This window comes from Onychostruthus taczanowskii, unplaced genomic scaffold (assembly GCF_017590055.1).
Source record: "Onychostruthus taczanowskii isolate IOZ18803 unplaced genomic scaffold, ASM1759005v1 scaffold20, whole genome shotgun sequence".
Lineage (NCBI taxonomy): Eukaryota > Metazoa > Chordata > Aves > Passeriformes > Passeridae > Onychostruthus > Onychostruthus taczanowskii.
Window position 1 is genome coordinate 5526562 of NW_024499240.1, and position 14726 is coordinate 5541287.

At 44.1% G+C, this 14726-nt stretch overlaps 1 protein-coding gene across 1 annotated transcript in view; it reads right to left on the bottom strand.

Annotated features, from left to right (window-relative positions):
- WIPF1 (WAS/WASL interacting protein family member 1) overlaps positions 1-14726 on the bottom strand; it is a 48495-nt gene that overhangs the window by 11072 nt on the left and 22697 nt on the right. Inside the window, exons 3-6 of the mRNA XM_041403662.1 lie at positions 4828-4916; positions 3604-3733; positions 1261-1431; positions 5-51 (exon numbers count right to left, since the gene is read on the bottom strand). Of these exons, the coding sequence (XP_041259596.1) occupies positions 5-51; positions 1261-1431; positions 3604-3733; positions 4828-4878 (399 nt within the window). The 5' untranslated portion in view covers positions 4879-4916. The remainder of the gene's footprint in view (positions 1-4; positions 52-1260; positions 1432-3603; positions 3734-4827; positions 4917-14726) is intronic.

Genomic DNA, 14726 nt, shown 5'->3' on the forward strand with positions numbered 1-14726 from the left:
CGGCGGAGCGGCCTCCGGGCGGCAGGACGGGCGGGCGGCCTCCCCCGGCGTCTGCGGACACAGGACAGCGAGCATCAGCACCGTCGCACCGGGGCCGCGGCTCCCGAGGGTCTGCGAGCGGCCAGGGCGCAGCCCGGCACGGGGCACCCCTGCCTTGAGGCTCAGCCCCGACCCATTGGGAAACCACTCCAGAGTACCAGGTGACATCCTAATATCGCTTATGAGGCACGACTTAAGTGGACACAAAGTAACACAAGTGATGCAGCCATCATACAGCAAGCAATAAAATGGGGAGGGAAGAAATGGTGAAGAACAAGTACCGAACACCATCAACCTGAAAACAAAGAAATCTTAGCTTTTCATTTACATTTAACAACAAAAGGTCATCAAAAAGCTCTTTTCAGCCCTTTCTAGTAGCTGTGATCTAAGGATGTAGTTGTGCACGTCAGGAAGAAGGCAGCTGGCCCTGCAGTTCACAACTACTATTCTGTGATGCCAGGAACTTTTGTATTAATACAAGTTCCCAAAAATAGACTGTGACACAATAGAAAATACCAGCTCTGAGAGACTGTTTTGTACACATGTGCTGGAAAATTATGTTAGGCTATAAAATATGTAATATTTTTAACACTCTACAATCCCATTAGCATAGTCCTTCTTGAACAAGTATGAAATCCTATGTCCTTGAACTTAAAAACTCAGTGGCCCCAGATGCCCTTTGTTTAAAGGGTCATGAGGCTTGGGGCAGCTGTTTTTTCAGCCACAAGCACACTCCAGACAAGCCTCCATCTGCAGTGTGTGTACCAGCCAGCTGGGATGCCTCATGCACTCCCTAAGCAGCAAATCATGTTGTTGTGGAGCTGACACAAGTACTTTCCATTTGGAAAGTAGATGCTTTTTCCTGGTGCACAAGAAAGCATTAGCCTGGATCCTTCTCTGTTCCCCTCTTGTCCTGCACACCCAACAGCTAAGGCAGGATGTAATTTGCCTGACTGTAATTTGCTGGTAGCCATTCAACACTACCAATATCTTTAGCTGTCATCAATAATGAGGAGGATGGGTGGAAAGGGAGTCTGGCTTCTCCCTCATAAAACCTCATAAAATAGTAAGAGTAAAGCAAGATTCAAGCTGAAAATTACATTTCTTAAGAGCCTAAGATATTTGATGGCTTCCTCAATCCCAGCAGGTAATTTATTGCAGTGCTATGAAGGTTTTAAGCAATGCCATTTTTTCACCCTGGAAATTCAAGGTCTTTCTTACCAGCATCTCGATTTGCAGTACATCTGAGCTTTGGCATTCCTGCTTGAAAAAGGCCTCCAAGGCCAGGGGGTCCACCGCCACTGAAGCCACCACCACTGCCACCACCAAAACCCCCGCCGCTGCCACCTCCTCCAAAGCCACCGCCGCCACCTCCACCAGATCCTTTGGGTTCTGTTGGGAAAAAAGATCCCCCATATTAGTGAAGCAGGACTGATCCTGCAAAGTCACCTCTTTCATTAGAGTAATGCTTGTAGCTGGGGAAAAATGGATGAACTTTCAAAACACGCAAAGTTTGGATCATCACAGCTACCATCACCACCAGCACAGCACCGCGGAGGAGCTGGTGCAGTAACCATAATAACCACAGCCTCTGTGTTTTATTATGCCATCACTACTTTAGTCTGTTCTAGACTGGAGAGCAGAGCCAATTGCTGTAGAGAATTTGGAATTGAGCATGGATGGGACCTCTGAGAACATGAAGTAGTCTTTGTCAGCACCTTAGTTGCCTCTTCCTGTTTCTTTGTACTTTTGCTCTCTTATCCTTCCCCTCCACTTCTCCATAAGCAGAGACAGGGCAATCTCATGGGCAAAAGGGAAGGAAAGAAGAAGGCAGAAGGTCCCTCCTTTTGAAGATGTCTCTGGGAATCACTGCTGGGAATGCACAGAATTCTCTCATTATTGATGATATTGCAACATATCTACTTATTTAAACCAAGCCTAGTAGCAAAGGAGATGCCATTTCCATAGGTTCAGAAGTGCAGTGACAGGATCATGAGCTGTTAATATTTACAACAGGCAGGAATTATTTTATCAGCCCTCTCCCTTTTCTCTCTAATGTCAATATTTCTGCTGTGACAACAGAGTTGCCAAAAGTAAAATGAAAGTGTTTCCACAACTACAATATAGAGAAGAGCCTTATTCAGAACATCACTGCAAAATCAGCAGGTGCACAGGTTGGAATATCTGTGGAGATCAGCTGTCAAATGCTGGGCCACATAGGCTAAGATCACTTGCTTGATGCCTTGGAATCCTGATTTCCACAAGTTTGGGTGGGTAAGAATTTCACTGACTTTAAAGTAATTAAAACCTGTGGATGAAAAGTACTTCTAAAGAATTCCCCAAGAAGAAAGGAAGAGTGTATCCATGGGAGAATGTTTCACATTATCCTTCTCTTTCTTAAGCAATGTCAACTCAGTTCGTCTCTGACTCAGATAGGGTGTGAACCTCTGGAGAAATGCTGCTACCATGGTTTAGTCTTTCATCATGATTTGTTAATTCATGTAAATAAGATAATAGGCTGCATCATTTTTATCTTACTGTTCACCCCCTCCTTTAATCCCCTTCAGCTCATTACTATAGCTAGAACATGTAACTTCACATATAGAGATAATCTTAAAAAACTGTAGCTGGTTGATTGCAGGACTGTATCTAATTTTTTAAAAATTATTTTTATTTGGTCACACTCCTCTGGGCATTTCCTTCTTTTGTCATCATGTTCCTATCACAGTCCAGCCTTTAACTGCATGGCCAAACCTAGACTGAGGTGTACCACATTTGCTTATCAGTCTGTAGAAGTGTCTTTTCTCCTTAGGAAATGAATGCTGTTCCTCTGTCAGCACAGGCCTGTGTTTCCTCACTCTTCTCTTGTTTCTGTTCTGCCTTCCCAATACTTTTGCTACTTCTCCAGCCTCCTCTTGGCACCTGCCAAGATGTGCTGTGAGACACAGCAGCAGCACAGCTGGATAGAGACCTTATTTTCACTCAGGTAAGTAGAGTCACTGCCTTGTGCAGTACTGCTGGGTTATCTGAAAAGATAACACCCTGAGTCACTCCAGGAGTGGCAAAACTGCGTGCAGCAGTGACACACAGGTAGAGCTGTAGCTTCTGGCTCTGGTTTTGCTCTAAGTGGTACTGGAGCCAATGGTGTCATGCCAGGCATGCATTTATTCTTATATTGTTTATGCAAAAGAAGAGTCTGAAATTCCACTTTATTCTCTGTTCTCTCCTCAGTCCTTATGGGGTTTTGTTTGCCTGATCTGCTGCAGGTCCTCAGCAGAACTCCTGTAGGACTTGCATATTTTTCTGATATAAGCAAAGAGGAAAATAAACCACTTTTTGAGAATTAGCAAACAAATTAGCATTCACATTTCATAAGCAGCACTTGATTTCTCAGCTGACTGTTCATTCATGATGAATAGAATTTATTTTTATGCATGCCAATTTCTGGCACTTTTATCTACTCTCACGGCAATTCATCTGATGATATATAAATTAATTTTCTGCTTTCAGACCTGTAGAACCATTCATGCTCACAGAAATTCCAACATGTAGAGTCATACTTACTGTCTAGAATTGGAGCACTTCTGTCATTAGTAACAGTCTTCTTGAGCTTTTTTCCTTTGGTAATGTCAGATAATAGAGCATTTCGCCCTGCCTGTTCTGACCTGCTTAGGGATGGCTTTTCAGTATTTGCCTGCAAAACAAAAATTCAAAATGAGGAGGCTAAGTAAACCACAACCTCGAGGTATAAATTGCTGTTTAAATATGGTAGTTACCTTTGTCTACTATTTTAGCTTAGATAGAAATATTTAAAAATGTCATTTGCCACTTCAACAATATTGACCTCTTCATATAGACCAAATAAAACCTTTGGACATAGGGAGTTTGTCTCAATGGTCCTCTCTTTTCACTTTATGTTCTGGTGACACAGTTTTTCAAGAAATAACAAAAAACTCCAAACAATACACTTATACGCACATACACATGCACATTTCTTCTAGTTAACAGTTCCTGAAACATTTTATAGCTTATCAGATCAGTGTTATGAAGATTTCCTGAAAGGGGGGCGAGTTGCCATGGAGGGACCAAGCAGAGTCTGTATCTTGCTTGAGGTGGAAAATGAAGGAAAGACTCTTGAGAGTCAGCCTATTCTGTGTAATCAGCTAGGGTTTTGCTCTGAAAATATCTAGGCACTTCAAAATGACATTTCAAGAAGCCTTCCTTCCTGTCAGTGAGGTGACTGACTGTTGGGAGGGCAAGCACAGCACAAGCTCTATCTCAGTTTAAGTCAGGTCCGATGTAGTTTCACCCACCATGTTGTGCCAGCAGTGGATCCTGTGCTCTGATAGCACAGGCTGGCTGAGGGAGCTATGACAGCTAAGAGCTGTCTGTACCAAATTTAAACAATAGAATTTTTTTTTTTTTGGCTCAAGTCATGGAAATACTGGAGTAGAACAAGGGAGAAGGTGGGAGTACGGGTTTGGAGAAAGGCAAGACTTTTAAGTCCCCTTAGAAAAGCTGTTGTCTCTCCACCAGATCAGCCACCAGTGAGGGAAGAATAAAAGGATGGAGAGTTGGCGTGGATCGTGACATCCACATGAGAACTGGGAGGCAGCAGAAATGATGGTGGTTCTCACAGGATCAATGATCAACCATAAACAATATGTTGGATAGCCTTCCCCAAATATCATGGATACCCTCATCCACATCTCAGTATCTCAGGACACCCTGTTCTGTGACAAGCAGCAGCAGAGTACAGTGCATATGTTTACCTCCTATAAAACTTACCAAGGCCAGTGTTGGGGGTGGAGGGGGAGCTGGAGGGGGAGGCACAGGCATGGTGGAAGGCTCAGCTCTGTCTGCTCTTGCTAAGAAACCTGCACAGCAAAACACAAACACAAAGTCCAGAGATTAATACATCTTAATAAATAAATAAATTTATACTCAGCTATAAAACATCCTTGCAGCTAACAGGTTTATCTTCTACATTTTTGAAGTCTAAATAATCAGTAAAAAGCACTTTAATTGTATGGAAACCAGCTGCATCTTTAAACATGGGCTCCCTACATGATCCCCACTGCCATTCAAACTCATAGATATACATCCAGTTTTGAACACTTACACAATCCATGCATTGCTATGGCAGCGCACAAAATGCAGTAACCAAACCGACCTCCGTTAAATCCAACAATCTTGTTCCCATGGAAGTGCTTCAGGATAGCCTCATAGCTACACCATCAGCCCTTCCTTCAAGAAGGCATCATACTTTAGGATCGTACTCAGAAAGAAATGCTGACTTGTTAAATCCCTTTAGTTGCTAAAAGATTTCTCCATCTCCACTGTTATGGGTAGAGTGGAACAGCAAAGCTCTGGGATGGACTCATGCTTCTTCCTCTCTCCCTGCTTGCTCTGAAGATCCCAAGCTCCATCATCATGTCTGAATGCACCTTCCTCCTCCTCAGAAGCAGCACACACAGACATGTTCTGGATATTCCCTCGAGGAGGAAGGGCAAGCAGGCAGCCTGGCCTCAGCTGCAGACAGAAAAGCCTGCCTGCTAAAGCTCAGCCGTTCACAAGCTTCCCTGCCAGGGACCACACTGCCACTTTTCCCCAACCCAAGCTGAACTTTCAGCCTCGGGCAATCCTAGGAGGGTCACACCTGAGATATAGAGATTTATTGCAACCAAATTATGGAACAACAACAACAAAAAAAAGTGCTTGAAGTGTCAAGGACTATATTTTTCAAGTCACAAGGGCTTTTTGTGGCATTTTGGCACACAGCTTGCTGGAACTGTGCCTATCAGGGACTTTGGGGCATATCTCATAGCACTATGGCATTTCAGCATGTGCCTTACTCTTTTATCTGAGCTTTCACCCATGCTGGCCATTCACCTGAGCCACCTTAGTAACAATGATTTGCCACCACTTATATAATGTTTGCATAAGACAGGTAAACATAGTGGGAACAGGAACAAGGGTAATTCTCCAGACAACCCCAGGCTGATGGCTGAGGTTCCCAGGGCAGTTATTTACATGCATACACAGCTCTTACTTTAAAAAGTAACTTAAATGTTTTAGATGAGACCAAGGGGAAGTGTAATAGCACAGTATCTGTCAAGTCACCATCATGCCAGGTACAGTACCCTTCTCAGTTAAAATGAACATTAGGAAAATGTGCTGAATGAAACAAAATGGCATTTGCAGTGAGTCACCACCTACAAAGTCTGTAATGGCATCTGACATGATCCATGATATGTGTGTCAGAAAAAACTGCTTAGGAGTACAGATTTATCTCATCAGAAGCTCATGCTTCAAAAGAATTAGAATACAGCTGTAACGCCCCTTCCCTCCCCCCCAAATTGCTGAGTTACCTTCCTCAGAAGAAATATTTTCTGAAATAAGACTTTAATGGATTTTGTGTAAAATCTTTGGGGAGGAGGGAGTCAGACACATCACCCATAGCTCTGGTTGACCATTTAGAAAAGTAATGGAGTTCAAAGTGGTGTGAGGCACTAGTGCCTGCAGGCTTCTCCTCCCATACTGCAGAAACCATTTCCAGTTACTGTAAAAGAGTGAGCAAAGCAGAGGGGAAGCTGGCAGATAGACAGAGCGACTGACAAAGAGGAAACTGTGAAGGCGAGCCTACGCAGTGCTGTGCAAATGCACTCGTTCAGAGTCCTGCAAACAGACCAGCCTGCTCTCATCAGTCCTCTGCTACGTTATTGAGCACATTAAGCTCCCCCAGAGAAACAACAGCTTCATATTCAGAGGATCCACTTGAATTTAGTTATATTCCCATCTCCCAAATTTGTAGCTTTCAGCTGTTACATAAAATGCTGCACAAAGCCCTATCCTTTCCCAATCAGCACATTCTAAATGCAATATTTGAAATCTGAAACCTATTAAAAGCACCAAGACTAATGCTGCTTTGTTCTTCAACTTCCTGTTTAAAAAAATAGTCAACAGGAAAATTATTTCTTACAGTAGACCACAACCATCCTGTTTCTTAACACAGTCTTTTCACAGCTGCAGTTGTCCCTAGCTTAACTGTGCCATGAGGGTATTTCACCAAGCATTTAACTGCTTCATCAGATTAAAAAGATAAATTCTTCTCCCTGCACTGCTTTGCTAAGAAGTCAAAGCAGTCTAGATAACGTACCATCTCTTTGGCACTCCATGTGTCACAGGAAGTTTCTGGAGCAGGCAGAATACAGTTTGGTTTGATATCAGACTTATAAATGAATACTTTTAGGCAGCTCAGACCTGAATACAGCAAGTGAGCCAGGTGGTCTGTGAAGCACTTCCTGTAAACTACCCTAACTTGTCTTCCTCCCTGTCAGTTAGAGATTGTTTCCCTCTTGGGCTGCTCTGTTCTACTTTTTTTCCCTTTTAACTGGATTGCTTTAGATCAGCTTCTTAAGGAATTGGTGGCATAAAGAGGAAGTAAGGTGATGCTTGAAGCCTGAGTTCTCTAAGGGGAAGCCACTACCCACAGACCCATCCAGCTTCTCCAAAACCCTCTCTGCACACAAGATTTGCAAGGAGGCAGGGAGGAGAAATGCACTAGGTGTTCCCTCCTTCTCTATCCCATCTTACGTGTTCCTGTACTCAACCACTGCACACTAGATGGTATTTCTGGTACTGAAGGGCTCTCTCAACTGAACTGCCATCGAAATTAGGTACACACTGGTGAGCTTGCATTTTGCTGCTTTTGAACAAGCCCTACAGCCCTCAGAGACAGGCTGGAAATAGCATTTTGGAAGCAGAGGACAAGCTTCTGTAATAAACCAAACTCTGGCAAAATTGGCCTGAAGTTTAACAAGAGCATCCTGCAGGGTTGTTTACTCATGGGGCTCTACAGCACACACTTCCTTTAGAAGCCATCAGAAAAGAGATTGCATGGCGTGACTGAGAAACCGTGTGCCCACATAAAAACGTATCATGCACACACTTACAGTGCCCATAAAACACCCTAGACTGTCAAATTTTAGCTTAAAACCAAAGTTGCAATACTGCTTCACTCTTTTGTCACTGTCTCTGCTTCTGCTGATGAAAAAGATTTTTAGAAACTCAAGCTGAAACTTTGCAGGAAGAAACAGCACCTCTGCCTTTGAAGCTCTAACTCATCCTTGCTGTTCGGTTGTTAGATTTTGTACACTCTATTTATTTGTCTGACTCACTGTAAGCCTATATGAAGAATAACAATGGTCTGAAGAGATGCAGTGACCTGGTGACTTGCTCCCACAGCACACGGCAGTGCTGGGAGCAGCCTTTGGGAGGAGAGTACCCCTCGGGATGCAGAACCAAAACAGCTGAGTCAGCACAATGCTGAACTCAAACTCTGCAGCTGCTTTGTTCATCACCAATTCACAGGATGACTTTCTCACAGAGCACAGAGATGTCCTGAGATGTTAAGTGTAACTCTGCCGTTAGAGGAAAGCTTTGCTTACTGTCCTACACTTTTGCAACGGACTCACATCATTATTTGCTTTTGGCCAGTGGGAAAGAACTGAATTTAAGAAAGGCTATTACGTTACATTGCTAACAACTGACACTATAAAAAACCTGAAATAGTAACCAATCCACCTAGTAATAAATTTTACCCACCAAACCTGTTAACAACCAAGTTTCTTATAATGCTTGGTGCTGCAGGGTTGTTGAAAAGGAACTGGTTCCAAAAGACCAAGGCTGAAAACCCAGGACACACGCCCTAACATATTTTCTGAACACCAGCGTAAATTACCACATCCTTTAAGAGGCTAAACAGAAACGTTATGTCTAGGTGAGCGTTGGTGGGGCGGCAGAAAGGACTGCAGCGCCCGCAGCACCAGCCAGAGCGCCCCGAGCACAGAGGTCAGGACTGGCAGCAGGAGAGAAGCGCTCCCACCGCTGGCCGCTCTGCAGAGCCATCCCCAGGCTCAGAGCCTGAGCAGGCACCCAGCACTGCCAGCCTGGCACCGCCTGCCCTGCCTCGGCCACAGCCCCGGGGCTGGGGCAGCCTCCCGCAGCTCCCGGGAGCGCAGCGCACAGAGCCCGCCCCTGCTGCCGCTGGGGAAACCCAGCGCCGCCAGCACGCCAGAGAGATGCTCCAACAGCGCCCAAGGGAAGAATACCTGCATAGGAAAGCTCTGATTTCTGCAAACTACCAGCACATGGCAGCAGGCGCCATCAGGAATGATATTGAAATGCTATGTTGTGCCAGGCATCACGATAAAGACTTCTTTCATTTAAAAATCAAAATAGAGGAGAGAGGAAGCACACATTGCATTCTGCAAAGAACTCATTGCTCTGCGGAGTGATCCATAAAGAGCAATGGGCAAAAATGGCAGTGAAACACAAATTTTGGGCACTTCAGATTTAATTTGGTATTTCAGAAATCATTTCAGGATCATTACAAACGCTAAAAAGAAACAAAAAGAAACGTGACCTTTATTGTGGGATAGACAGTGTGAACAACCACATTGCAAGTGCTTGGTTTGTATCTGGTCAGACATTTTGAGCTGCTTGAAGGGCCTCCCTCTTAAACATTGAGTCAGAGGCAGACAGACAAGCTCACTGTGGTTAATCATTTCCTGCATGATTAATTTCCAAGCAAAAAAAGAGGAAGGAACAAACAACTGTAGAAATAAAACAGAATATATAAATTTAAGGGGAAAAACCCTTGAAGTTGCCAATTAAAATGCTGATTGCTCCCTATGCAAAAGGGCCCAACTTCCAAATCAGTGTTGATTTGGTTCTTTCAAAATCCATTACTTTCTCCTAATGAAAGAAATGAATTTTTTTTGTTTTAAAATTTGAATTTGAAGAAATTGGGCTACATTACCAAGTATTTTAGTAAGGTAGCTCTCAAAACAAAAAGGACAGCTAACTATAAACACATTACAAAGTAGATGGAAAAATCACTTGCAATCAGTTTCACAGACACCGCTATTTTTTCATTAATAATTTTTAATAGAGTACTGAGCTATTAAACCTTTTTGCCAAAAAAAGTTGCTGTGATGTCATGAAATTTGAACCCCCCTGCTCCCACTTTCCTTGGCAGACCTGAGATTAGTAAGCCTACATGTCCCACATTCTACCACCACCACCTCCCAAGGCCAGAGGGGCTGCCTGAACCAAGTGTCAGTCCAGGAGTGTGGCACAATGTGAATAAGAATTTCAGAGGATGCTGAAGGTGCTCCTCCCACGCAACACCATGCCAGTAAATCCCCCCCTGAAAAAAAACAGGTGTTTTTCTTCTTTTTATTAAAGTTTCTAAATGTAGAAATCTATAAATAAATATACAGATAGATGAGTTTAAGTCCCTAAAGAGTTCAACAAGGTTACCGAACCAAATTCAGTTGAGCATGAAGCTACTGGAAGATACTGAAGAATTCCCTTATAGGGTAAAGAAAAAAATATTTAGGAGACTCTCTGGCCTCAATCACTTGCACATGGAGGAGTGAAAAACCTATCTGGCACTCAGATAGGTATCTGTAACCTGATACAAGTTTTAATTGAGACACTGGGGACTGCTGTATAAAAACCTTCTATTCAGCAGGACAGCCTAGATTTTCGTTCTCCTAACTGGGATAAAGCTTCTGAAGCTCAGGAGCTCCAGGGGAACAAAGTGACATCTAAAATGTTACTGTCAGTATTTTTGAGTCCTTTAACACCAGTGATGGCCTTTTAAGAATAGTTTTTGGCTGAGAAGACAATTTTGGTGCAGGGATTACAAGATTCTATGGCCTGAGACAGGACATTACAAGGGTGTGAGAATGTAAATTGTCCAGTCCTGTCTGGAGGAAGCTACGGTACCAAAAGGAGGCACTAACTTTTCACCCTTAAAACCACTTGCAGAGATCTGGACAGCCAAAAGAGAGACCAACAGAGGAGAAGTTATCTGGGTGTTTGAGACCCAGGGAAATTCTGGGGAGTTGCTGATGCCAGAGAGAGGAAGCCTACTTTAATGGGGACTTTTGGCATTTCAAGGAAACTCTCCGCAGCACCTGAAATGAGTATGACTTTGAGTATGACTTTCCAGCACACTGAAAAATGCCCCTACACAAAATGCCAGGGCAGAGGAGGTATTCCAGGCAGTGATGGAGAGCTCTTGCATAGACCCATTGGAGGGGTGAGGGATGACAGCACATGTGGAAGTGGATGAGGTCCATGTGGCCCTGAAATAGGGTTTGGCCCAAGCTGAACAACATACAGGAGGATCTCCCATAGGGAAGAGCACCTTTCCCAATTCAGCAGTGATTGATGTGTGGGATGCAACACCATCCTGCTGCAGGCAGGGACCAAAATGGGGAGAAGTGGAAGGCAAGAGCCTGAAGGGTCTCTAGCAGAAATGTATGGGGTAATTCTTGGGAAAGAAACATGCCAAGCCAGTATCACAGCGAGCATTTTTCCTGCCCTACTTCGGCTGCAGAGAGAGGATATATTTTTTGTTTTGGACATAGCCTTTTCAATAAATTGCAGAGTTAGTTTAGCTTAGTTATGTCATTGCAAGAGGTCTTGTGAAAGGTGCAGGTGTTGGGGAGCTAGTGGGGACCAATAAAGATAAACAATAACAAGAACAAAAAGACATGACTAGGGGGAATAAAAAGTGAGGATGCTGTCAGGTGCTTTCATGTCTCTATGCAGGCCCCTGTGCTCTGTCAACCCTACAGCATCTCTATCTTCCTCCACACTCCTCACGCTCAGTCCCTCATCCCGGAGCATCCAGCCAAGTGCAGTGATCCTCCAGTCAGCATGACATGCAGCTCACACAGGGTAATTTCCCAGAGACCTAAAACCCCCTAAACACTTTGCATCTACTTCCTACCACCACAGGAATACAGTAACAGAGCAGGTTACTGTGTGTGTCAGTGGCAAGTGAGTCAACAGACCCCTGAGCCAGCACATGACCCCAGGTGCCAAAAGCAGTAACAGCCAGATGCATCTATGGTCCACAGCAAATAGCATCCAGCAAACCTCATCTGATTAACAATTAAGACTTTTATGGAGAAAATCCAGCGGTGCTGCATCCATAGAAAATTACAGCTAAGAAATAGGCTGCTATGGTGACAGAACATTGTTTTAACTCAAGTATTTTAAAAAGATTATTTTTCCAGTGAAATACTTTTCAAGATATGCAGAGGATCACAGGCAATGGCTAACTTTGGAGGACTGCCTCTAGTAACGAATATAGTCCCTGTTTGGAAAAAAGCAGCTAAGATTTTAGTCAGTTTATGTGCTTGGATGTTGACTTGAGAAAAGCTGATAATGCAAGAGCAAACACACTATAGCAGAAAGTATCTGCCTCACTGAAAACAGGAATTGCTTACATCTAATCCTACTCCTATCATTTCTTTCAGCCAGTACGCCCAGAAGACTTGTACAAAAACACTCCTGTCTGTTCAGGCAACAAGGGTCAGCTCACATTCCCCACCACAGCAACCTGGTCCTGGGGAACAGGACCTCAGCACTGCAAAGGACACCAGGAGCAAAGCCCCTGCTGCACTGGGCACCTCAGGAGGGAGTTTACTCTTCTGAAAACAGGCACATGTGTGTCATATTCCTCAGCAGGAGGCCAGGGCCAAATCCAGCAGAAAAATCTAATTACTGGGCTGTATCCCAGTCCTCAGCACAGGAGGACACATGCTCAGACACTGCAGCCTCTAATAGCTCCATCCCATCAGTGCTCCCACACCAAAAAATGAAGAGCCCTTCCCCCAGCCACTCTGCAGAAAGCCCTAGGGCAAAAGGCTTCACCCTCTCTCCCAGACAGAAGTGAGGGTGAAGGATGAACTGTTTGTGAACTCTCCTTCAGCTGTCCAGAGCAGAGCTGCCTGCAACACTTCACCATCTACCACCCACTGCAGCCTCTCCTCGAGGCGAGTGCTGGAACCAACACAGGAGGCTGTTATCCAGGCACTGCCCCAGCACAGCCAAGGAGGATTCACACAGGCTGCAGGTGACCTTGAAAGGGACACTTGACTGCCAGTGCTCTGGAGGGGCCACAGGGACAACATACTTGGGGCAAGAAAGGACCTGATGTCTATCCCCAACTTATTCCCTCATCTGTTCCTCCTTGTGAACATTTTGTGTTCACAAAATGGTGTTCCAAACATATAGCCCAAAAGCTTCTCTGCAACGGGACTACTTTTTCCAGTGGCTCATCACTGTAGTAGTGATCACTCAGTGTCATGTGGCTGCTCAGCACTGCACAGCTTTCTCCCCAAAATTGTCTTAAACTTGAGGAGCTGTTGGTAGGGTGAACAGGCTAGTTCAGAAATTAGGGATTTCTGAGTATTGCCTCCAGATTATTCAGTCCTAAATCAGAAAAAAAAAATCACTTAAGACTAGGACTTTTCCCACCATCTTATCCTCACAACATGGTACCACTCATCTCTGACCAGGCAGGGTCACTGATGGCCTGCCAGTGGCAAACAGCGAGGAGCAGGGCAGGATGTTTCCCACAAGCCACACCTGGTGACCCAGAAGCAGAAAGGCACGGTCTGGCCTTTGGAACCCCCAGCTTGTTACCATGGGAAAAGAGCTTTTGTTTACATGAGCATACCCACCTTTTGCCTTTCCACCTATTGCTCCACTTCTATTTCTAGGTTGTTACAGCTCTGACCACTTGTTTGCTTTGTGTAACACACGACAGCAATCCTCCTCTTTGAATAAAATTGACAGAAACCTGGAGCATTTTTCCCTTCTATCCACTTTTTTTTAGCATAACAGGCCAAAAGTACCATAAATTAGTCAAAATTGAGGGTTTTTTTGACATTTGAGTGGTTGTAACTTTTAGTACACACAGGAAAAAAAAATTCAAGAAAATAATCAAATATGGAGAGCAAGCTCTGGGATTTTGCTGGTGGAATTCTGCTGTCCACAACTGCCCACAGGTGTGCTGCAGTCCCCTTCAGAGCAGTAGTTATAAAGAGAGGGGCAAATCTCTGCAAGTCCTGAGGCTGGGATGAAAACTCCAGTCTGGAGCTGCAGATTACATCGTGGGAGCTATGGGATACCCCACACAACATCCTCTCCATGCCCAGGGCACTAAATTAATAATGGTCACCTGCACAACGCCCCTGCTGATGGTGCCTTCATTCATCTTTCTCTTATCCACAATTGGACACAAGGCAGCACTTGAAAACACTTAATAATAATTGATACTTACAGAAAAGGATCAAGGACCTCCCACACTATCAGATTGTTTTATTTCTCAGTAGACGTAGGTTTAGAAGTCAATTCAGCATCCAAATAGGCTTTTTTAACATAAAGCATTTTCTTTATCACAATCAACTAAGTCTTACTAAACATGCAGTGAATTGTGGCTGTTCTACTAAAGGCAGCACCTATAAAATGATATTAAAATAGTAAGTGCCTCTAAAGGGGAAATCTGAGGCATATAAGGGCAAGACATGTGGAATGAGTTTAAATCATTGCCTTCCAATCCCTCTTATAAATATTACAATATTCCTACAAGAATGTTGAAAAACTACAGTGCACAGAGATCACTCAGATTTCACATCAAAAACCCAAACAAAAAGCAAAGTGGCCTGGGCTGTCATCAGGAAAAGACCAACTGCACAAGAAAGAGTGCATTAGAGTTTTTACAGCCCAGGTGTTGACGTAAATTAGAGTAACTTGAATACTTGCCATTAGAGGAGCAATCAAAGACTGATCTGCCTAGAGTGTGGGAAAAACAAAAC